Source organism: Sinohyriopsis cumingii, chromosome 11, assembly GCF_028554795.1.
Source record: "Sinohyriopsis cumingii isolate HCF-2022 chromosome 11, ASM2855479v2, whole genome shotgun sequence".
Taxonomy (NCBI): domain Eukaryota; kingdom Metazoa; phylum Mollusca; class Bivalvia; order Unionida; family Unionidae; genus Sinohyriopsis; species Sinohyriopsis cumingii.
The window spans coordinates 74,375,709-74,403,223 of NC_142971.1; the positions used below are offsets into that span (position 1 = coordinate 74,375,709).

Here is a 27,515-nt window from a genome sequence, read left to right on the forward strand (position 1 = left end):
AATTCAGCAAGCAAGCAGCATGAAGCATTTCCCTAGAGCTCTCACTTAAATTTTAGTAACATGATTGACATATAAAGGCTACATACACCAAAAACATTACCGACGATCCTCTCATGTAATTTCCGGACCCGCATGCTTTGTGTAGGGAAGATTAATTTACAAATATTTGGACACGCACTTGTTGAATTTATTTATTGCTATTCACCTATCAAATATCATCCAATATTTCAATGGTAAGTTAGCGTTTGTCTTCAATCACAATACTGGGGGGAGGGGGGAATGTCACAAATATTTTAGCTCGGCCATAAACTTGTATCATTTGCTAACATTTCGACTCACCATTATTATATCTGATTTTAATGTGAACTGAGAACCATTAATGTTTGTATCACTGACAGGAAACATGACTATATGTCTATGTTAAAATCAAAGTGTCCATAATCTACGTATTCACTTACCTAGAGTATATGTTACTAAAAAAATATCAGATGATGTTTGTGGTTAGAATTATGAAATATGTCTTTAATGACATATGCTAAAAGATAATGGTGTCTACACTATAGCAAATATCTTATTGTTCGGAAAGCGTGTTTACATTTTTCCAGAGCACAGTTACTGAGTCTTTGTAATGTCATTCTATCAACCTCCAATCCATCGTCTTACATTGTGAAAAGTTTCACTGCATGAATGTTACATCCTATACTACTCAGTAGTTAACATGCCATTGGACCAGTCGAGTGGTGTGTCCTTGGTCAAATCACATTACTCCAATTGTCATGGCACTACATAACCTACTTGTATTTATTTTCCCATGAAGCACCAAACAATCACACTTTGTAGCTATCATACACTGCTTCTATAAACTTACAAGCATTACTTAAACCATACATTTTCATTGTTGTTATTTTGTTATTGTCATATTATGTGATACAGATATGTATTAATAGTGATTTCATATAAATGTTTGATGTACATACATCGCATGGATTATATATTTTTATATTTAAACTGTGGACTAAACAATTAAGAAACATGCTTGCCTAACGAAAATAGACTATATAATTAGGGTTTATAGTTCAAACTATGAACTAATCATGCTTTCGGCTACAAAACAAGCAAAAATCTCTATATTATTTTCCATCAGTGAAGATATAAAATGAAACTAATAATAAACATGCAGCAAATAATGACAATACTAACCTATCATGATACTTTTAAATTTTGTTGAATGTTTATAATAATAATAATAATAATAATGATAACAATAATGACACCCCTACAACTACTTTATACATTTTACTCTTTTTACAAGTTGTTGTGTCTTTTGACACCAACATTATAAAACTTCGAAAATTGATGTACTAATACTACAAGCTATGTACACGGTATTAAGGATGAATACAAACAGGATTCTTAAATTAGTAGTGAACCAATGGAAAACATTAAATATAAGAACACGAAAGTATGTTGTTTTAGGGAAGAGTCGTACTAAATTACGCAAAACCCTTATAAACAATACTGTAGATAATGACTAAGAAGCTTGGTAAACCCTTGAGATAAGTCATAGCACCTTATGCTAGGTTTTACACAAATTTAATAATTCTCAGCTTGCCTGGGGCAAGCTGGCTGAAAAATTGAACTTGCTTCAAATATAACATCGCAACAAGAAAAACCATGTCGTTTGTAAAAGGATCGCTTTATATTTATCCAAACTTTTGTTTCCTTTGCATATATGTTGACCCCCTCAACAATATACTAATAATTAAAGTTATCGAGAAAAAAGTTATGAATATATGCGCGTTGATAGATAAGATGATTAGAAAGATTGTGAACACATATATAGTTGTACCAGAAAAGCAAATATTGTGCATGTATATAGACTGATAAAGGAAAAGGCAGCAAAGATTTTGGAAATAGAGATATTATTAAGACTGAGAGAGAGAATTAAATCGATCGAGAGAGAGATAATGTAATCAGTAATGATATATTTATACTCACAACTCAAAGATATTCTCACAACTAAAGGACTCTTGAACACTTAACAATTATCATGTAAACAGATTAAAATTGGCGACATTAATCAAACTATTTCAAGATCCGACTTTTGATAATGATTTAAGAAAACGTAATGTTGTCCATTTCATTGCCTGCAAAGGAGTAATTTTCGGATCTACCGTAAATATAATATCAACAACATATCAAAAACGCCTCTTTAACATTATGTTTTGAACAAAATCATCCGGGTAGATTGACATTCGTGAAGAGTGCTTTTTATTTCCAAATACAGGTCTGTCAAAAAAAATATTTCAAGTTGATCTTTTAGCAGTTAGCACATACTCGCCAGACAATTTGTGATATGCAACAAAACAGTTTGAAAAACCATAATTCAAGAGTCAGCAGTCTGACAGACAGCCCATGGCTAAATTAGAAACGGAGAGTCAGCGAATCCATGGTACAAATATCAAAATTACAATGTTAAATTTAAAATATTAATATTAATTTCTTATTTGTCAAAATTAAGTTAAATAGTGATAAAATGTTCACATTATATGTCTGCGTGAGACTATGCGAGACTGTCCTAGACATAGTCACTATTACGGAAATGAAGCAGACTGTGGTTAGGTATTTAAAGCACATAAAAGTATTCGGAACTGAAACCTGAACCTTAGCTGTCAACTTAGCTCAAGCAGGGTTACTGTATTTACATATAATTTCTTGTACCTTGTATCCCTATGTTAACTCTTTTGGACTTGATCTTATTACATCATCCAAAGTCAGGACTGATTCAATTTGGCCCATGATGTAGCAAATTCCAAATTTCATACAAAACAGCTTCGGACTGTTAAGCTTTTAGATAGTGAGAACAGTTGATATGAAAATGATGAAATATTAGTTAAACCCTTAACAAGAAGAAAGATGACCATTCAGGAAGGAAGAGAATTACAGCCTTGCCATGAAACCAAATAAAACATTAAAGACTCAAACTCAGCAAGAAGTCCATCTGGGTCATACCAAACACATATAAGACTGAGACGGGGAATCGCATCATTGACCGGCGGGATAAATAAAGTTAGCACAAAACTGGCGAGGAGGTAGATTTCAAACTGGACTAGTTATAGTAACTATGCTACTCTCAAAGAGAGTGGGTGTTGTCAAAATATTATATTTTAACAGACAGGAACAGGTGCCTGTGGACGTACTGCTGATTTGCACATGCAGTAAGTAGAATATTATGATCTGTTTGTTAGCGATCTTCGTTCTTACACTCGGTTTTCTGTATATAAAAATACCTTGCGCAAGTCAATTGTACTTTGTCCTCTGTTTTACAGAAACGGTCGCCATGGGTTCCAAATTTTCGTGAAAACATGAAATACGATGTTTAGAAAGCATTCATTCATTGTGAGAAGAGGCCGTGGTGACCAAGACTAATTCTGCATTTGATCAAGTGGATCAGCTTGAAAAAAGGTCAAACATGTTGTACTAAAACAACTGAGAACTACTAGTCATGTCATCCACTTTAGATTATAATTGGAGACAGTTTCATTTAAGGTCAACAACACATCTTTCACGTCTTTTGTTTTTAAAAAACCCGCATGTTGACATCATGATCCATTCAGGCGTGTAATGAAACAAGATGTTCAATGTGCCTTGTGCCCTGTGCGGCAGAAACATCGGGACCATTTACACATCTTAAGACGCCATCAAGGGTAAGCCTGAACTCAATACGACTTTTCGTTATTAAGGACTATAGATAACAAAATTGTCATCATCGCTGCTGTGATGACCACACTGACCATCATATCAGCTCTGTTTTCGTTTAGGAATAGCTTGACATCATAAAAGGTCTTTATGTGAAAACGCCATGTCAATATACTTTTTCATTTAGAAGTAACAATAACAAGAATATGTATAATGAGCGCTGTAGCAAAGAGTATTTTAGCTAAAACCAAATGTTTTATAAGACAATTCATTCAAGGGTATTAGCAGTCAAAAAAAGTTTCAATATTACCGCTTTGGAGGCTATGTTTTATATTTGAACAATAACATTTTCATTTTGGGATGAATGTGTGTTGAAATTTTCATGGCAATCAGCCAATTTGTCTATAAAGAGTAGCAATAACTCACTCGTGATAAAGAACGGATGAAGCACGAAGACCCATTTATAAGCTATTTTCGCGTATGAGCAGAAGGGCTGAAACATATGAAAGTCACTGGACTAGATCTGACGTCTAAAATATTGCTTTGATCACATCATGGAATTGATTCTAGAAGTCAGTGATAATGGCTTTTAAGATCAACATGTACACGATAAGGGAACATGAAATTGATTTATAGGCTATTTATATTTTGATGTAAGTCATTGCATGATTAATCAAATCTAGCACAATAAATCATAATAAAACAGTCTTTCAAGTGCTTTTGTTCCAGATGAAATTGAAAGAACACAAAAAGGAATGAAGCGATATGTTACATTTTTCCACTTTATATATCTATCTATCTATCTATCTATCTCTCTCTCTCTCTCTCTCTCTCTCTCTCTCTATATATATATATATATATATATATATATATATATATATATATATATATATATATTAATAATCTTCATATGTTTAATTAGTTTGTATTTAAAATGTCATGTCTTACAACTAAAGTTATAAAACTTCATCGTAGAGTTATCCTATTTTAAAAGAATCAATTGATGTTATGTGTATATCGACAAGGACAAAATCATATTGTTCAATCGAAAACTGATGTTTGTTAAAGAACAAGCTTGAAAAGATGTTTCCTAACTGCTGTCAGTTTTTTCATATTACTCTATGCTACTTCATCAAGCATTCAATCATTAATGACGTACATGATTATGTTTGATAGCGTAGCAAATGAATCTGACAGTTGTTGTTGTTGTTGTTGTGGCGTTTAACGCCACTTTTCAGCACACGATAGGCTATGAATGGCGGCCAGTATTAATGGTGGGGGAAGACCCTGGCAATCCCGTGAAAACCCCAGGAAGAACCACCGTTCTACGAGAAGCTACTGGCAAGCTTTCTGACATACCCACATTAGCCGAATCCTAGGCTTGAACCCACGCAGACAGAGGTGAGATGACAGTGATCCGTAACGGAGAGCACTTTAGACCACTCGGCCACTCGGGGAACCTAAATCTGACAGATAAACTCTTCAAAGAAAACATACTAAGATGTGATAATAGACCAATAAAATACGTACAAATGTTAAATACTTTTACAACCAGGATCATTTTCGACAAATCTAATTATATTTTATTCGTAATAAGTTTCTAAGGTTATTTAAAATGTTACTTTATGTTTCTAATGAAACCAGACATAACGAACATTAATTTGTTTTATTTATACAAAGTTGGAACACTTTTTAAGCTAGGATAATTTCGGCGAAATTCTCTCAAACCCTTGTTAGCAATTTTGAAAAGACTTTTTTTTCAACTTCTATTTTGAAACAAGCAACCAGATTTAGGATCAAACCTGTACGATTTAAATAAACTTGCAAAACATTTATGCCAGCATGCTTTCTGCTAAATTGAATAAATTATACCAGGATACGTTCCGTTCTCTGACTTTGTAATAGGTACCTAATTGTTTTGCAGATCAGCATCATTTGGGTAGAATTAAATGGTTTGATTTATGTTCAGTTAGTCAAACTGTTCTGAATATTTATTTTATTATAAAATGCATGTTTAATGGTTTTCATAGCAACAGGATGTATCTGCTCAATTTAAAAAGATCGTGTAGAATGTGTTAAAGATGTATATGTCAAATATCCACAATATCCTGTAGCGGTTTTCAGCAATTAGAGATTATAAATATTTTTATATGGCAGTCACACTTAATGGCAGAAGTACTTTTTTCAGCCATATCTGAAGACAGAAGGACTTTATGGAAGCCATACTTGATGGCAGCATGATTTTCTAGGAAGAGTCTTCCTCTGAAATTTGTTTAAACTGGCCAATTGCTTGCGAGATATCGAGATACCATACAAAGACCTAGAGAAAACACAATCAATTGAAACCATATCTTTATAATTGCATGCAGAAATCATTGTCCCTAATTAAAACTGAAGCAGAGAGAGAAATAGAGAGTTCACATGCCAAATAAGCCAGTCATAAGCATGAATATCTAAATATGTTGCTTCTAATAAAACATTTTCAAGACGTAAAGGATATCATTGCATGTGCATTCATTTTATTGTGTGCAAAATTTGATCGTAATTCTGTGAAAAAAGGCTGTCAAGTCTTGACAAGATGACGATCAACACAAAGTAGATGTAGAGCGGTAGAATGCGTCCATTCTGCCAGAGACCAACTGTAAGGTGAGCTCAAATACATATACATTAATTGACTTCCTTCACAGGTGTTTCAATGGCCTAAGATGCATACTTGTGTAACCTTGTCCCCTATCCTCGACTGATGGTGAAAAACAAGCATTATTACTCTACACAAGACTACTTAACTCCCAAAAACGTTATCCTGGATGAATATGGCCGCCTTATAGAAATGATTGCAGGTGAGACAAAAATTGATGATCCTGACGAAGAAAATTTGATATTAATACTACATTTCTCACAAATTTTCACATTGTCTCATATCTTGTTACATTCACCACAGGCGAGACTAAAATATATGATCTTGATCTAGAACAGGTCATAATGATTCCAAGTTCTATTTTATGACAATATTCACTTTAAGCGTGAATAAAATAGATGATCCAAATCAGCATCATGCCTCAGGCGATCTCAGCAAAATGTCTCTCCCCCGAACTAATAATATCAACTTCAATGTAACAAATTCATATACCTTTATCATTAAAGAGGCAAAAGTATTTAAAATTGAGCCCCTGATATCTACCAACGTAAATCACTGTCTGATTTAAGGGATGTACAATGTATCACTGATCGTTCAAACCAAGGTGCAGATGACTATTCTGAAAAAGTCGATACCAATTCCCAATTATTATCAAGCAGAAAATGTAGCATACTTACAAATATCAGCATTTCTAGACTGTTCCTGAAATTATAACATTTCATATTGTTACACATAGGTATTTGATATTTGCATTATATACACATTGTTACAGCTTGCCATATACATTTGATATTTGTCATATTATATAATGTTGTTACTGTCCGTGGAATTGCAAACATATATATGCAAATAAAGGGATTGGGATAAAGGGAGATGTAAATCTAAATGGTAATCTTTGGATGATCGACAATTATTAAACAAGTGGGCCTGATATTCTAATGGCAAAGAAAACAACACAACTTTTCGGTGGAAGTTCAATATTTTTATGACTTTGTTTTTTGAAAAACTAATGATAGTAAGATTTTCAAGACATTTTGAAATGGCTGTCAGACGGGATATTAGATATACATTCTGGATCAACTATAAATTATGCGGATTCTTAATGGCATAAGCACAATGTCATTAAGAGCAGCCATCTCGAAGAAGTGGTGAAAATTTTCAAGATTTTCATCATGACAGCCATATTGGAAATCAGGTCGCCACCATTTAGTTTTAAAACAAATAAGGTGTCATAAGAAGTATTTATGTGGAGACCGCATGGTTTTGTGAATATTCATAGTGTAATTTAAGTGGATTGACCTTGCGGCAGCTATACTTTCCGGCATAAATTACTTCTGCTTTATTTTGAGAAATTATACAGGAATCAAGCTGGCGATACTGACACCATTTAATTTAGGAAATTGTATAAAATACTCAACATTCAGTCTCTGACTTAGTTATCCAATGATCTTAAGGAGGTTGATAGTGATAAACGTTCTCACCTTAAGGAACAGCTATGAAGATGGAGTCTTTTCCCTTATCCCTTTTCTTGTGATTCAAAAATTTACCATAACCTCTAAAGTGTTGTACACTGAGAGAACATAATACAATGCATTTTCAAGTGTTAAATAGAACCTCCTAAAAACCACCATAACCATAAAACTCTTTATAACACCTTCATTTTATAGTACTCACCTGAGCTTTAAACCAAAAGTTCAAAAGTTTGCTTGAGTCAATTATATGATCATGAAAATCACAGAGTACTTCTGGATTCTCTTCGAGGCGGGAAACAGGAATCAGGCTGTTGATACTGACACCATTGTATTCAGGACATTGTATAAAGTACTCGAACTTCAGTCTCTTGGCCAGATATCCAATGATCTTGAGAAGGTTGTTAGTGATGAACTCTCTCACTTCAATACACAGTTTCGAAGATGGAGTCTTGTCTCTAATTCCCATTCTTGTAACCCTCACAAAGATAACATATTCTCTAAAGTATAGGGTCAATTTGTGATACTGGTCCAGCTCAAACACGCAGCAGCCACAGAAGATCAGATACTCTTGTATCTCCTCTTTCTTCTTTGTGGCTATTGGCCACTGAGCAACACATGCAGCAAGAAGTCTATGAAAGACCGGACATGGTAACAATTTGTCCACGAATACATAACACATTACCGGTGACTTCCCCATCTGATCATTTGGCTTTGGGCAGACAACCTCTTCTGGAGTATTTTGCCGAAACATACATGGGACAAGGAAGTAATTCCCAATTTTAATCTGCAATAAATATACAGTACACAGTTTGAACAATATTGACCGATCTGCTGAGCAAATATTAATTTGTGATATATATAAATGGATTTTGTTCGGTATAGTAACTAACACAGAATTCATAATCATTTATAAATAATATCTTTCGCTTTGTACTGTTTCCTGAACAAATCTATATCTCTGATGAGGCCAAAAAAGCAGAAGTCGTCAATGAACATATGCATGTGATATGCTAGCAAATGGAGATCTGCTTTGGGATTTCTTTGAATTGGATACATTTGTATGTGCAAGCTCATAATGAGTAACGCAATTGATTAAAACTTTCATTCTATATTATGGCATCCTTCTATGAATACAAGAATATGTTTGCACGTGCAAACATTTTATGGGTGACGAAATGCATTAAAAATTACATACTGTATTTAATAACTACAATGAACAGTTGATTACATTGGTTAAATTCATTTAAGATGGATGGAGCTACAAATTTGAAATTTGCAATGAGTACATGCGTGTGATATAAAAGCAGATGAAGATCTGCATTCGGATTGCCTTGTGTTTGTGTGTACAACTTTGCATGGGTAATTAAATGCACTAATCGTGATACTGTGTAGTAATTAATAACAAAGATATGATTTACACTTCGACAAGTTTCCAGTAAGACATACTGCCTTATGAAGGCCTTGGAGACATTAATGGAAATGGCAATGAAAATTTTTATCAAGTCTATATAAAGATATACTGATATAGGCATCAGTACCAATGATTTAAATGGTGATAATGAAATTTAGCAAGTACTCTAAATTAAACAATGTAGGCATCAGTGACAATTATAAAAATATTAAAAATACAATTACAAAGTTTGCCTATACAACATTGAAGGCATCGGTAACAATAATGGAGATAGCGAAAATAAACATTTTCTTGGGGTCTTTTAAAAATATATCCTGGCAAGAAATATATTTCCCTTTTGCCAAAACAAGACAGTTATTGTTTGCGCAGCATAAATAAAGTTATGAAAGAGAGGGAACCCTTCAGGTAAGCTTTGTCCAATAGTAATTTTAATAATAATACATTATATTTTGTCGATTATTTCCTAGTCATAATGTATTTGCAATATTACGTTAGTGGTCAATTCCTTGCAATTACACAAAAATCATCTCCGACGTGAACCAATTTAAACTTCGCGTACCTGTAAATGTAAGAGACATGCGAAAAGTCAGCACTGACAATGATTTTCTACACCTATCAATACATGTCACATCGCATCAGAAAAACATTCTACTGTCTTTTCGTTGGGTGAAATTTTTAGCAAAATTGTTATTGAAAATATAACATTGATTGCGAAGATGATTTAAGGATTTGAGGATTTTATTTTTTTAAACCCCGATTTGTTCACCGGACTCGGATTTAACATTACTTTCAGGATCAAAAACACTAAAATACAGCTACAGGTAGCCCGTTTTCCAGTACCAATAATCTGATATACTTCAAATCTTGAACTTCATTGTCATCATTTCTGTCATCAGCCAGATGTTTCTAGGTAGAAACTATTTTGAAAATGCATCAAAAGCAGTCCTTACTGTATGCACGTTTAAAACATCAACAGCTTGTTTCAGGGTCCAATGTGCCATTCGAAATTCAGCTGAACAATCATTTATGTCAAGCTGACAGCTGAAATACCAAGCTGCGTAAACAGTTGCCTACCTAAACAATGGTAGATGTCGTTACAAGGACTAATTGAACTCGACCCGTGGTGCGACCTATATTATGGAAGTCACTTAAGTTACATAACATTGATAATCATGTACAAATTACAGCTTAACATGTACGATTTTAATATGTGGGAGTTCTCGAAAATCTCTGCTGACTAGTGAACGAATTTCGTACTAATGTTTTGCATGCATTGCGCATTTGCGTGTCGTGGAAGCATTTAGGTGACTGTACGATATGAGATGTAATCAAATGAATAACCATAAGTGTAATATGATTCATTGCATTACGTTAAACGCTTGTTCAATATGCAACAGTAAAATGAAAATCTTGAACAAGTCTTAAACGTGAGCTTTATTCTTTGACCCGCTACTTGAGTTATATAGTTATCTTATCAAACGTTATGTGATGTAGATGAACGAGTGGTTTAACGATTTAAAAAATGATCAGAGACACTGATTTGATGTGAGGAATTCAAAACTTGGTAGGTGACAGATGTTATTGGAATGCTTTTATTACTTAATCTAGCACGGCTCAAAGTAGAAAGGAAAAAGCGAAATGGAACATAAAAATGATCCTTAACTGTAACGTTAAAGATGGGCTCCTAACTGTGTATGTAACATCCATTTTCACTGAGTAAGTTTAAGTATAATACGAACGTCCCATAATATCCATTAAGTTTAAAGCTATAAGACTGACAGGAAAGTATGACAGAAAATATAAAATGGACATCTATATACATTTCAACCCTTAATCGAAAAATCTTTTAAAATCGTAGTTGCAGGAATGTGTGACCAAATATTTTAATCATAAACCCATTACCTGTACTTAGAAGTAGGAGACCCAAGTGTAATTTTCCGTGCACATAGTTTTAGTGACGTGAATGAAAAACAATTTGCATTCGTTCATCTTCAGTATCTTAAAAGATAGAGTTGCGAAGGAATATTAGACCCGAAACAGAAAATGTTGTACAATATGTACAACATCTAAATGGAAATAACTGCGTAATGTATATAACATAGAAGCACAGAAAATTAAATTTAAAGTGTGTATGGGACAAAATCACAAACAATAACTGTACTGTATGTTTGAAGCATAACCATATATAATAATCGTATAGTGTCAATGAAGTATAAGCACATATAATGACTGTACACTGTGTATGTAACACTCATACAGAAAATGTACAGGAAATATGGAAGATATATGAAACTTACAGACATGTAAATAACTGTACATCGCATGTGAAGCATAGGCACACATGACCTTTCAAAAGATTTGTAGAACAAAATAACACAATGTTGTGTCTATCTAATAAGTTTGAAACAGCCGACGTTGTTTACATCAAAACAGTTTTCTGAAATAAAATAATGAGTAATGCAACAGTTCAAGTAGGATTATATAACGTACATTAACCGATAATATGAAGATATAATCCAGAACATTCTTCATTCTGGAACATAACATCTGAGTCGGAATGAGTTCATTAAATAGTTTATTTGCTTTTCGAAATTAATATCATATGTTTGAATTGCAGCGGATAAAAAAAAAAAACATTTATTCAAAGACTTGGAGAATTATTTTCTATAAACATTTAATGTTAAATTCCCAAAAATATTTTGAGACTTTATTTTTCAAACGGATCAACTATTTATTCGAAGATATTTTAGAATTTTAAAACATAGTGTTTCCTCTATAGTGTTGACACTTAGTCACGTCATATTACCATTCCGAATACCTTTTGATTATGTCCGGATACCTGAAATTAATAGCACACTTTAGGATTTAAACCATTTGTTAAATACTGCGAGTTTTCTTAATTATTTCGAGTTGTGTTCTTGAGAAAGAAAGGACTATATTGGATAAGGACCACTTTCTGTCCGCGTTTTTATGGGAAGCAAATTCTTGAAAATATCACAACTCTGTGTCTCATTGTATTTTTTGATGTATAAATCACCCTATTCTGCTTTAAATATACAGATAAATTTCTTTATCATACCTAAACACGACCTTCGAACAGGGGATGGTATTGGAAATTAAAGAGAAAATGCTACATTTGAGCAACTTGAAACTAGAAATAAGATCACAGCGCAGTCTTGATCAGACGAGGTATTTACACTGATTGATTAATTTTTATGAAAATGTTTTTGTTTTCATATTAACTTATATGATTACATTTGCGCTAATCACTTAAAATGAAAACAATTCTTGAATTTTGCTGTCTATGGATCACTGTTGTTGTTTTCCTTGTTGCTCAGTAGCTGCCTAGGTATCGCTACGCGTGAAAAATTAGACCCACATTTTTAGAATGTGCTATAATATTTCCTTCATTATCATATTTAAAAAATTCCGGAAAAAATAACAACTCAGATATTTTAAATGTAATGTTCTCCATTAATTTATCTCTTTCTTCATTCTATATAAATTGCCATGGGGACACGATTTGTCTAAGAGGCGCTGAAGGGGGCATTTGGAACTATATGTAAACAAAGACTACGTTGAGTAAACATTAAATGGCATTATATTTTAACGCTGCCAATTTTTGGCAAAAATATGCTGTAAATAATAGGATACGTACGTATATATTATTTAATATATTATTTATTTTATGCATAAATAACATGGCTATTTCTTCATTTTCATCACGATACCGTTTTCTACGTTTAATTCACTCAATATTACAGCGTAATTCCCTACATGTAATCTTTAAATTAGTCTGTCAATTTCCAGATGGAAATAATAGTTACAGCCAGCGTATTATTCCCTTAAATTTTGTTAACTGGGTCTTTCTTCATTTAGTAACAATATTACTTATTTAAAACTAAAACATTAACTGGGCAAACAGCAAAGGGTCGTCTGCAGTTGTATAAATCTGCTTGGAAGAAATGTATCATATGCATCATATACAGACTGAACCACCGAAGCTTTATTAGCTGAAACGGTATAGCATTATTGTGCCAAATTACCCCACCAAGTTCGAATGCCTAAAGCTCCCTTTTTTCTTCTTTTTTCTTCTTTCCTTTTAAGAATTAATGTCTTTAATATCAACAGCTGTCAATTTACAGGTTTAAAATAAAATTTGTAACTGATCAGTTTTCAAAACCAACAAAAAAGAATGCGCAATTAGCAAATCAATTATTTTTATGTCGTGCAAGGTAACATTTTTTTATCAATAAGTTATTAATCTACAATTGAACTATACATGGGTGGCCAATCCTGTCTGCATCATAAAATAATTATATTGGAACCAGTGTTGTGAAGCGGTTAGTCTTGCATAATTAGTTTAACTTCCAAACAAGTGAATTTATAATCAATTTTGCATACTGAATTTTTGTCACATTTTTCGGTGTACTTGTCCACATCAAGAACAATTGGTTTTAGAATGACAAAATGTAAAACTTGTTTACTACATCAACGATGTTTTTAACGAATACAGATATTAGAAAATATTTCCAAACAGTGAGAATCACGTCCACGGTATCAATGGAAGTCAATAAACTAAATTGATTTATGAATTTTTCATTGAAAATATTATTTGCATTACTTCTGCCCCAAAAACCAGTAATTATCTGAGCCTCAATTATTTTCGGATCATTTTATTTTTGTTTCTAAAGTGTAATATTCTTATGGGTATCATATTCATCTGAAAAGAAACTAAAAGAGAGTTGCCAAAAATCTTTGCAACAGAAACGATTCTGGTGGAACCAGTTTTGTGAAGCAATTATTATTACCTAGTTATACATTATAAAAAATGTAGACATCATTATTTATGCTAATCATTTTTAATCACAATTTCCTAATCGCTCCTCCAAATCAAGAAAAACTTGTTTTGGGCTGACATGCATTTCTACTTGCCTACTAAATCAATGATTTTTCAAGCAATTACTGAAATTATAAACTACACATTTTACTTGCAAACTGTGGGAAACATGTTCTGTAGTCAAGATGGCAGCTAAAATAGCTGAATTGGTGTATGGTTTGTTTATTGAAAGCATAATGGTATTATTCATACCCTCTAACCAGCAAAAAATAAAAGTAAACAAAACAAGTTTGTTCAATTTATTTATCTCAATGCTGCATATTTATTACAATAGCATATTTTCTTTATTTCATTAATTGATAACCTCATAAATTATACACTTACTGATTATAACAACAGAAAATCATAAAGATAATAACATTTACAGAAGAAATTATTTTATTCAAAGGACATCCTGCTTGAATACAAGTACCACTACTATGAATAATATTATTACTATTAAATTGCTACTACTACTACTGCTGCTACTACTACTACTACTACTACTACTACTACTAGTACTGAAAATAATAATAATAATAATAACGGCATTAATACTAGAAGAATGTTCATCTAACTATTTTTTCTAGTGGAAACAAACACGGGGTAGGTGGGTTGGAGTGGATGACACAAACCACGAAACATATCAAGCATACAACATATTCACACCAAAACTATTCTGAAATTAAAAAAATTGAGGATGTAGCATGGCATAATGGATGCAAAATAATTTGTGATATAAAACAAGAATTATGATAAATAATTTATAATAAGCAAATTTGTTTCGTTTTAGATTATGTTTATAAAATTAGTTTCTGGCTTCATCCATACAAGAACTAATTAAACGGAACTCGCAGGCTCTATGTATCATGATAGACTAAATATATCTGTCAATGTTAATACTTGCAAATATATTAAAATTAATCAACAAATGAGACTTAAGAGACTTTATGTTAGATATGTCAATTTGGTGAATGGTCTAAAACTCTTCAAATGATGCCATAAAAGGCCCACAATCAATTCAACTTCAAATTTCATCGACATCAATATCTCACAGACATTGTGTTGCATGTAAATGCTGATTTTGATCAGCATCAAAATCATCTTGCAAATGTCCCAAAGTGAGCCATAACCCAGTGTTTTGCAGAGTGTAGTATTTTTATTAAGTCAAACAGTAGATGTTGCAAATTCCATCCCGATATATCCTTCTTCTCTAATGAATCCCTGCGATCTATCACTGGAGCAAAAGAGTTATAAAAAACTTTTCAATGTATTAAATCATTTTTGCAAAAAATGTGAGTGAACTAATTAAAACAGAGTCGTATCTTAACTTTGATGTTCCTTCTTCCTTATTCGACGATGAATATTTCCACCTGTTTTGGTTTGAAACTGAATCAATTCCTGTAACGGAATAAGGTTTAAATCCTAGTTCAAGAGTAGAACTTGCTGAATAAGCACAAATTGTTCTTCAAGATGGATGCATCCGATTTGAAACTAAATGAATTCCCCATGATATTAGTTGATTACTTTGTGAGATCGCTATGAGCATTTATCAAGTCAAACAAACTCCATAGTATACAAAATTAGCATCTCACAGAGGAGGGGCAATAAGAGGTTATGGCATGCATGGATTTTCCAGGTCTGTTACATGTAATGATCCAATTTAGCCACTCCAAAAATACAAAATTCATTTTATGTTGATCCAATACAAGCCGAACTATTCCAAGGTCTCTATCAAAGGATGGTATTATATCTGCAAGGTTGCTGCTGGGTTTGTTGGGTGTTGTGCCCATGTGTCTCGTTTTCTATGGTTTATTGGCTGAAAAAGATGGGTAAATGATGAGTTGGCAAAGAAAACATCACTAACTAGTCATCTTAAGGTTGCATCATCTATTACAGAATGTGAATATAGTAATGGGGAATCAAAGCAGGAGTTGCTTGTATACACTGTGACCACTACTTTCGTCAGTAGTTATCTGGCTCTTTTTATGTTAATATGATAAATGATACTTTTGTATAATTTGAATAATCATTCCATTTCATGATGTTTTCATTATAATGGCTTCTTATTTGTGTGATGTTGATGAAGAAAGAGAATGATAATACACAACAATTGCACTCCACCCCCACTACTAGATATGAACTTAAAATCAGATATCAGAAGTTAAAAAAGGTTGGAAAAGACCAGTGCTGCCACCGTTCCAAGTCAAAATACTCGTACATGCAGATCGAAATCATCATATATAATTCATTCAATTTTATAGTCAGCAAATAATTATCATTTTTTTCTGGTGACCCTGTCGGGTTGGTGCCCTAAAGCAAGTGCTTGGTATGCTTAATGGTAATCTGGCAATGTACATACCTTAATAAAATGAATACGAAAAGTTATATTTGTAAGACATATTTATTAACAATTTGACTTTTTAAGTCCATGTTGGACTGAATAGTTTATATTTAATCCTTTTTATTATATTTGATGAATGTGCACTCATAACCGCTACGGTGACTCACTGGTTAGAGCGTCCGCCTCGGATGTGGGAGGTCGCGGGTTCAAATCCCGGCTGAGTCATACCAAAGATTTAAACAAATAGTACTATCAGCTACCTCGCTAGGCACTCAGCATTAATATGTTAGTGTTATGAATGGTCGGCCTAGTGTCAGGATAATGTGACTGGTTAGGACATCATGTTATATATATGTGGCATGATACCCCAGTGCAAGACATCACTATTAACTGTCACACTACAGACATCGTAGCGATATGACTGAATTTTTTTTTAAAGTTACGTTACAAAACCTAAATCACACAAACACACACACACACACACACACACACACACACACACACACACACACACACACACACACACTGTGCAATCATTGCAGAATTTGTCTGGTCACCTCCCAATGAATCTAAGGGGTCAAAGGTTTAATACACAAAAAAATTGTCATTACATTAACAGATGCTTATCTCAACTATACGTACAGCATGAGTGCATCACCCCTGGGCCATATTGTGGGTGGATGAGTGGGGACGTTACAATCATCAGGATTTACTATTAATTTGGGTTTACTGCTACCGTTAGGTATTATGTATTTAGTGAATGCATTTCTTTTATCAGAAGCTTCGTTGTCTCTTGCTTGCATATATTTTCATTTTAACACTTCCTTGAACCTCCAGTTATATAAAAAGCCTTAGGGCATTCTATTCGCATGATTTTTGCGTAGGAATACAGACAAGAATGTCGGCTTACATGTATACATACAGTATTTAAATATTTATGCACAAAATTTGCCTTCGAAATCACTGTTAAATTATAATAGACAAGGTAATAATGAGACTAGATATACCTTAATGGTACATATGAACACATATTCAGATAACGTTATTTTATTCGTCAAGATATTTCTATACGTTTTTGAATTTCTTCCTTGCCCCCATCGACGGCCCCAGTTTTGATATCTCTACAAAGAATTGAATATAGGCCTATATGTGCATAGGAAGAGAGAGAGAGAGAGAGAGAGAGAGAGAGAGAGAGAGAGAGAGAGAGAGAGAGAGAGAGAGAATAGTCATATATAGCTATTTTAATTATTGAAAAGGTAAACATAAATACTTACTTTAACTCATTCTTCATCAAGGTATAGGTGCAAACTTGTTCCCAAAAGTTCTTCGAAAGTTCCATTCATTCTATAAATTTCCGAATCTTGCTCGATGTAAAAATCACCATCTTGGCCGACTCAAAGCGCTGGTAAATAATAATTGCTAAACGAATAATAAAATGATTGTGTTTCCATTTGTCCATTATATGGATATGTTCTTTATAAACGAGTACATCCTCTCATTTCACAGAAAACTATGCAAGCAGTGCTATCCAGTAACCCCGAGCTGGTTTACAAATGGAGGCAAAAGATATAAAGAGTACAGTACATATAGATGTTTTCATTCCTGTATTATCCAATGCATAGCTTCTAAAACATATTTCCATATTAATGTGAATATTATATCTTTACGTATGAATATATAGTTCATAGATAGATTATAGTTTGACTATAGGCTACCTCAAGGGAAGTGGAAGACAATTTTTTCTTCTAAAGATAGAAATGCAGTAGTGTGTGTGTTATGTAGCCATGAAAATATAAGGATAAAAGTACATAAAAGCATAAATAACAATGAAAACTGCGTGAATAGCTCATGGTAAAGCAGTATCTGTAAGAAGTAAATGGAAAAGATGATTACTTTTCTTGTCGTTTTTGTTAGTGTTTTCACACCCTGTAACCATAACAATGGACACTTGAACACAAAACTGATGTCAGAAATAAAGTTTCATCTCCTCACATGTAACAGTATACACATAATAAGGACATTTGGAGAGGATGCAGAAAATGGCCCTTATTCAGTATAGTCCTTTATTATTTTAATTATAAAATCTTGACGCTTTTTCTGTCTTACGTAGTTCACGCCAATATAGATGTTAACATTGGGCATCAATGAGACACCAGTTTCACAAGCCCAACGTAACTGATAAACGCTAGTATCGGGTATCGGAAGAGATCGCACAACCCCATAACAACTAGTGTGTGGAAACTTTTGCCATATTGCCCTTAATTGTGGAAACATAATATTTTATTTACTTGAAAAAATAGCAAACACAGTTTTCTACTGCACTTATTTTGTACATAGTATGATCAAGCCATTTTTGCTGCTACAGGACAATCTCCACATGCTATTGTAAATTTCTGAAGGCCATTGCTTCCTAATCTAAGCAATGCAGGTGGTAATCTGGTCGAAAATCTGGCATAGGTAATCTTTTCTTTCAAATGAACCAAACACGAAGCTGGATAATCTACAGGCTTATTTGCAAGAGACCCAAGTTCAATTACAGTAAGTAAATCATCATTGAAAATCATCTGTAAATTCGCTATCGCACGATTTGCTTTATTCGTGTTCAGATTTGTGGGTGATTTTCCAATTTCGCCAGCATAGTCACGAACTTAACAGCTCTGATTATCTTCTACTCGTTTTCCACCAAATACAGTTTACTAATTGTGCTGATGCTGCTTTTTGCCACTTCAAGCAGTTCTGAAATGACGCGCAGTCGCAAATGGAATCGCATTGACATCAATTTATTAGCACCACCAAAGACACCAGTTACTCTCAATATATTCACGAGGATACTTCCGATAAATGCAACTGGGATGGTTAATGTGATTGCGACATCATTCGCACCAAGACCAACAGTCCTTTTCACAGCAAGTCCACAGTCCGCATCTAGAACCAAACGCATGCGTTTGCGTTTCACAGTTTATTCGATTCTCTTGGTAATGTCATCTCACAGATATTGTTCTGTTTCGATTATTTTTTTCACGTTGGCAACATTGAATGTTCATCATAGTTCTTCTTTCAATAATACAATTGCAACGTACAACTTCACAACTGACAGACCATGCCAGATTTCACCACGACCAGGCGCAATAGGCAAACACACTTCTAGATTTCGCTCTTTTTTATGGGTACAATTATCGTAGAATTAGATAAAACTTCCTTGGAAATACTTAAATCTCCGTTTACTCTCCTTTCTGGTGGTTTTTCATCGCTTTCATTTTAAAACGCATGATTACGCCTGCACATTTTTTATCTAACGATTGCCTTTGTGCAAGCAGTTACAGGTGCACAGTGGTAAGTACAGAAAAAATCCCTCAGTGCGCTTGCATCTGATGCTACAGTCTACGCGTGAGTGTTTGATTGTGCGATGATTCTAATTAGGCATCTATTTGGCATTAGTGCATCATGGTGATTCAAAAGAGGAATTTATACATTTCCCTTTACTAAGTTATATGACATTACATATGAGGCTCTGGTAACGCTACTTTTAAGCAGAAAATCATCGACAACTGGAGCAAAACAGTTATCGATGTCCGCATCAGCTGACAACTGATCCATCATCCCATCGGTAATCGTTAAATTTCTATGCTTTATCACCGCGATCAGAATCCATTACTTGTATATAATGATATAATCTAATCTTTAATGCCAGCACCAAAGATGGTTAATTGGCCGTCTTTATAAACTTTGAGTGATGTTAACTGAATTTCATTAAGGTAACTAATGATGCTGGTAGGGCAAATGATAGCAGCATTGATCAGCCTGTTGTATATTGCTATTACTGATACATAATCACAATCGCCATTATTGAAAAAACGCATGCCGTTTATCAACATTCCCAATCGACCCCATCTACCTATACTTCCATTTATAATAAACAAGTATGATTCGTACTCGGGTACCTTGAAGATGGGACTTTGAGCTCTACAGAAGCCATCTTTATAAACATAACCAAAAGCAAGATGACCATTCGATAAGATTAAGGGATTTGCGATTTCCCTTCCGTGTTTGATTAATGACATGGAATGATGAAGTTACCACGATTGGTGGCGGTGTCACATGAACCATTTGTTCCTCCATGCATGTTTGCAGCATTAACATCATCACCATACGCTGTGATAAATGCCACCTACACACCAGCATCTTTGATTACCCTGTTTCAGTGACATCAGCCAGCTTATCTGCGACAATATTATCTTGAATGTCAACGGTATATAGTCTGCTAGTAATATCTTAAAAAAATAACAAGATCAACTAGGTCAACAACGACAACAACGGCAACACTACTAGTTGGATCAGACAAATCCACTTTGGTGGCATTGGATCCGATCCCCATCAGTACCTTGTCGTCAGGCAGAGTAACATTCGTAAACGTTAATATACAATTATTATAATACTAAACGTACTTTAATGTTGAATCAGTAAATGCTTGCGCGGCGGAGCTTCTCGCCAATATATTCAGCACTTCAGTAACCAGAGAGAAAGGTGAAACCGCCGTGGAAAAGTTAACGACCAGATTAAGCTCGCTTACAGGGTAGCTCGAAAATAGAGGGCCACACAAGTGCTCTGGCATATTTACCGACCAGACCAAAGAAAGATTTTACGTGGTATATTTGGTGTCCAAATACTTAATAGGTTCAAACAATTCTTCCACATTACCGTTAACTTGATTGATAAGGTCGATTGCGCGTATAGTAGTATACGTTAACGATTGTCGATGTTGCAACCAGATACAAAAAGCGGAGCCACTGATACCAATAGATTCTGCAAGTGTCGTAGATGTACTCGAACATATATATAAGAGTCCACCGCTCACGTGGTCACAATTTTTACAAGTCGATCCTGGTAAAGGGTTTCTCGGATTTGTTACTTCATTGTTGGCCAAACATCGAGTATCAGTTTATGTTGGACTTATTAAAATTCATGGTGACCAAGATATTGTGGAATGATTTAATGACACTCTTGCCAAAAAACGGTTATTCCGTCACAAGTACTCGCAGGAATTACTAATGGGGTCCCAGCGCATTCAGGGATGAGTAGCATGATTTATACTAGTTATAAGAGCATTAAACAGTGAAGACAACACACAACTAGATTAATACCAGCTAATGCAAATCGAAAAACGATTGTCACAATTATTCAGAAAAAGACTTTGCAGACAGCACTAATAAAACAACTCGGTAATAAGTTTGTTTTGTATCTGTATCCGCCTGAGGAATTAGGAGATGGACAACATCGTGCTTCTGTCCCGGTGTGGTCCGTCGATGTACCATTTCAGAACGGATTAATAATTCCAGGCAGCGAGCACGTTACTGTTTGGGACCTGTAAGGAACTATCAGCAAGGCCGCCTAGCCGAACACATGTGCGAGAGGAACTGCACGCTTTTGCACTGAATACAGAGCTGCTGCCAGGATGTGTTAGCATATTAATAAAACGTTTTGCAATTCGAAGTCGTAAGTTTAATTCTCAACATCATGATGGCTAAACGCGTAAGTGGTGATTCCCGGGAGTATCCATCGCTTCGTATCATGCGGTTTCAAACTGACTTTAATGAATCGGCAAACAACCATCCGATGTTTCTTGCACCGTATCATATTAGCCGCGTGTGTGAATTTACATTGGTCTCAAAGAAATTCCAGGTACATGTCGCGTTTGAACTATTTCTGTACAATAACCCATGCGACTCATTCAGTGCTCTTTTTATCTTCAGAGGCGTGTTGTCCAACCAAGATTTGATACATTTTAAGTCGCAGTCCCTCATACTCTTTCATTCGTATTCCTGATCATTCGTCTCTGAACCTACCAACAACCTTTTCATTGGTGTTACGAAGAGTTTATTTTGGATACTAGCATGCATAAATATAATGTACGAAACATTCGCGGTGATGTGCATCAGCAGTGAATCTGTGTCGGTGTATAGAATTTTGCTATTTTCTCGTTTATCACCGTATGTATTGTGTTTATTTCTGTCTGTACAGTCACATGATTGTCCTAAATTCTTTACATTTATCACTAATTTTGGAGGAATCTACTTTGGTATTGATATATAACAGAGTGGTGAGATATGTACCTCGACTTGAGCATATCTTTCAGTATTCCATAGCTATGATGCATGTATTTCTGTAACGTTTCAAGAATCTCCCCAGTGCTTGTATTAATTTTATTATTAATGGCACTGATGTCATTATGGTTCAGGATTACACGATCACCCCTCTAATTCCATGGTGTAGTAGCTTTAAATCCATCCTTGTACCTACTTAGCGGTATAACCAAATACACATTCAGAACAATATATACTTTAACTTCCGATGGCAAAATTTATGCAGCATTGATGGGATTCCATTAATGATATTTGTTAATACTTGTCGCGCGTTTTTATCTTGGTTGTCTGTGGGTAGCCTACATGCCTTTTAAGTTTTTAATTCACGACCACGCATTGGAAATTTTAATTCAGGCACATGTGATTATTGTTCTCGGTCATGAACATACCCAACCGCTTCAATAGCAATAACAGATGGATGACGCTTTTGTCATCACGAAGACCGTTTATTTTCATCCCGAAGACGGTTTTGTTCATTTTCAATATGATGGTTTTGTTGAAACGCGTGTAGTACCGCAAGTATATCAGCTTTTTTGAAATTCATACCATTCGGATATTATGCTCACGTGCATATTGTTTAAACTGTTAACATTATGCTAACATGCATATTGTTTAAACTGTTGTACCGTTGTTGTTGCTAGTTAGGCGGCAACCGGTGCAGCCGGTGAAGCAGGTTATTCAAATGCAAAATCGGTTCCCAATAATTCAAGCACGGCCTCCTGTGGCATTGGACATGGTTTTTGTATTCAATACTGTTGTGTGTTATGTGTTAGATGAGGCACGGTGGGATTTGGGAAAGCTTTCCTAATAAAGACATGATTCAATTTTTGTATTTTACCTGGATCAGAACCTGTAGTCACTTCAGTCATTGCTATTTTCTCGTTATCACCGTATGTATTGTGTTTATTTCTGTCTGTACAGTCACATGAATCGATTTTGTATGTACCTGATATTCTAACGAAGAAGAGATCCATATCGCGGCAAAGTAGACTGCTTTATTTGGCTCCGAAATCACATTTGAGACAGGATCGAGTACTTGGACAAGTACGTAACACTAGCATATGTTTTGCACAGTATTCATAATGGCATGTTCTGCCGCGAAAATCTTATTTTACAATGCAGGCGCAATGGCATTAATTACATTAATTGCGTCTCAATACCATCGAGCTTTTATATAAGTGAGGTGAATCTAATTGAGCTGAAACATCTTTTGTCTATTGTTATATTCCTCCAGTGGTATTTTGTTCGAATACCCGTGGAGTCCTCCGGAATTAACACTAAGTTGTAAATCAGCTCTCGTCAATAATATTTGAAGAGCTAGAAAAAAGGGTATTGGAAAGAACTCAGCAATAATAAGATCAAACGACCCATCACTGAATACAATGCCAACTTGAACTTTGTCATATTTTCTCACATCTCCAATAATGACACACGTATTGCAAATTTCATACAAAAGTTTGGATGGTTTAAGTTCGGTGATAGTCGTTGCGAATTTCATCTTATACTTGCGCTGTAGCTCTTCTGCATAGTATAATATTGTTTTATGAAATAAAATAATGCTCATTCTTGTTTACTTGAAAAGCTATTTATTCCTAGAATAATACTTGAAGTTGAACTCATTTGTTGTGTTCAGTTTTGTTTTCTTGGATATATTTATTCAAATTATTTTTCGATCGAATTACAAGGTTAAATAGTATTCTTTGACAGGAACATTAATTTGAAGAGATAGTGAATTCAGACAAAGACATCTTGGATTATATCATTGTGATTAATCAGAAGACTGTCAGCACATCATCACACCTCAGACACACAGATACAGTAATACACTGAAGCCTACAGGCACAACAACACCTTCAGCTTTGGTCTTATCTTAAACACCATATGGATTAAATTAGAACTTCATTCTTTCGGACTGGTAATATAACTGTTTTGCACCAAATGCACAATACAAATCTTCTTTTTAAAGTTTCTTTATTGTATTATAGGAATTAAATTATCTGTTGAATTTTGCAAAACGTTTTGGTTTTCGTTCTTGTCTGTAATTTGTTTACATTTACAGAGTCCTAACAAATGAATGTGCAGTAGTTTTTTCCATTACGTGCATTTATTCAAAACGTCATAGACTTAGGTAGTCGCTCCTACTGTGTTTTAATATTTGTTATGAACACTGTCACAGATTTCAGGTAGCACGTAATTAACTGTCGCAGCATTTGTCATAGTTTCAAAATAGTCTCTATTACACTGTTGTAGTATTTGCTTTTGTTATGAGTCTATGCTCTTAAAATAAGTAATATAAAAGAGTGAAAGACAACAAACTTTGTAAAAGTTTAACAAATAATTTGCTTTTCTAGAATTCAAAGTGAAAATGAGAAACAATAACTTACGGTATTGCGAATTAGATCCCAAAATTATGAAAGAATTACAGACACAAGTCTTAGTAATTTAAAGTCCTGATTAGAATTCAGTAAAAGTCAAAAAAATATCCCAAACTGAAGTGGATGACGTGTATGTGATAGCTATTGAAGTGTTGATGTATCAACTGTCTTTTGTTGATTCACATAAATATAATTCCTGGTATCAGTTCTGTACTAATTCCAGTGAATGTCTTTATCCGAGAATTTTATCGAGCGCATTTGTCTTTCAAGAGAAAATAATCACTTGAATTCAATAATCTAAAGAAAATAAGCTTCAGCGCAAACTGGTCACAACATAATATATCTTGAATATGGTAGACGTTAAGCATGAATGACCAAATCCTTACAATGACAATATTATATATTTCTCTACTTGACCTCAAGTCACAATTAGAATTTTATATATAAAAAATTATCTAATGGAAAATAACTTTTTAGAATGATCTAATGAACCTGGTTTATTTACAACACAATAGCATCTAAAATTCACTTTGGAATATCCAAAACCCCGACCCAAATAAACATATTTATTTCTTCTTGTTATATTAAGCTCATACACATAGATAATAATTTAGCTATGTATTAGTTGAATAAATGAAATTAATAAAATTAACAAAAGTCAATCAGGTCACGCAGAAATGAACTCAATTCAGGACAAAGTCAAGTCCAGCATACAATATTATATTACAAAAGCATAAAAGAATAAAAAAAATTAAAGCTAACAAACAAAAAATTTAATTAAATATACATAACACTTTAAATATATAAAAGACTAAGTGTAGCCTTTCCTTCACTGCCTGAGTTTTTGTTCCAAACATGCTGTGTAATTAAGGTGGCAATTCCTACAATTTCCTAGTATTTGTTTTAAAAATGTCATGTAATTAAGGTAACCTTTCGTACACATTCCTAGAATTTGTTTTAAAAATGCCATGCAATTAATATAGCCGGTCCTACAGTTTCCTTGGTTTTTTCTTTTAAATGACATATATTAAAGTAGTCATTCCAACACATTTCTAGTATTATCTTTAGAAAACACTTCTTACAGCACTCCCTTAGTATAATTCTCTCCAGTTTAATATGTTTTTGTATGACTACTTTTTCGTTTCATTCATTACTATATAAATTTTAATCTTATCTTCGCCAAGGGATCTCTAACTCGGCTATCTGTTCACGTTTTAATCCAAACATAAATTGCTGTACTAACTGGTTCATCATGTTTGCACGGTTAAGATTACATTTTACAAAACATGAAATGAAGTTCAGTATTCATCAATCTCCAAATATTTCCGTACTTTTGTCTAATTTTTGGAGCGACACCCATATATAAGAGCCACACCAGTTCTTGTTTAGTGCGTTTGTAAATAGAAACATGAAGACTTGGTATAGGAAATATTTTATCTTGACAATAGATTGCTCAAGAAAACAGAAACAGACTATCCTGTTGCTCACATCTACAGCTACAATCTATTTTCAAAATAAGAAAGACTACACTGTGACGGGGCACGATGTAATATTCAGATGAGATATTATAAATTAATGACAAAATGGCTATGTTTATATATTTATACAATGTATGCATTTTACATTAAAATTGTTAAAAGTAATATAAATCAATGCGAATATGTATTGATTGATAAATATTAGGGACAATGGACCTCACTGGACGAATGCCTAATACATGTGCCAGCAAAGGAATAATTTTCTATGAACATCATTCTCAAGAAACATTTTTGCAATAGATTTGGTAACTGTAAAAGCAGCATAAAATCAGCGATTTCTATCTCAAACTCATCAGTCTCTCATTCAAACAAGGCTTGTCAGTTTCAAGTGGATTAAGAATGAAGTTTTATACAGTTATATTATTTCCTAGAAATATGGATTCCCTCAAAGGCGTAAGACGTCACTTCTCCTACAGTTATGGGTCCTGAAGCTAATCCTGGTGCAAATTTTACACAGTGGACACAACGTAGCGGACAATTAACAAAGCCTGAATCTAAGTAAAGAATAAATACACCTTAATTAGAAGAAGACATAACAGCCAAAGGCGACGTACTTGAAAACAAAACCTCTCAGAATCTTCTGTGTCTATCAATAGTTTAACGATTGGCTTGGTACAACTACCAACAAATAATATAAAACATTTGGACAAGAATGGTTTAAAATTCTCCATAATGTAATTCGAATGGAGTTTTTCTTTCACTGCTAAACCGTGACCTTAACTTATTAGGAATACGAGCATTTAAAATAGCTCCCTCTTTATTCCGTTGCTAATTTTGCAAGCTAGCACAGTCAGTAACGAGTTGCGATAAGTCATGTGGGACGAAAAAATAATTTCTGACCAGTGTTATTTTGATTTCTAAATGTGGTACCATAATAAAATTTGGAATTGTAAGCATCAGGCTAACATGGTCGCTGTCCCCTTATGCGTCCTTGTGAAAGACTCGGGGACTGGAACAGAGTGCAATAATAATTCAAAATTTATATTCCTTCTTGCTAGATATGAAACTTGCTGGATAAC

At 33.9% G+C, this 27,515-nt stretch overlaps 1 protein-coding gene across 1 annotated transcript in view; it reads right to left on the bottom strand.

The window, feature by feature from the left end:
- The window catches only part of LOC149788755 (uncharacterized), a 95,921-nt gene that overhangs the window by 10,295 nt on the left and 58,111 nt on the right, over positions 1-27,515 (bottom strand). The window contains exons 11-12 of the mRNA XM_089974842.1: positions 8,012-8,593; positions 7,015-7,039 (exon numbers count right to left, since the gene is read on the bottom strand). Of these exons, the coding sequence (XP_089830968.1) occupies positions 7,015-7,039; positions 8,012-8,593 (607 nt within the window). The remainder of the gene's footprint in view (positions 1-7,014; positions 7,040-8,011; positions 8,594-27,515) is intronic.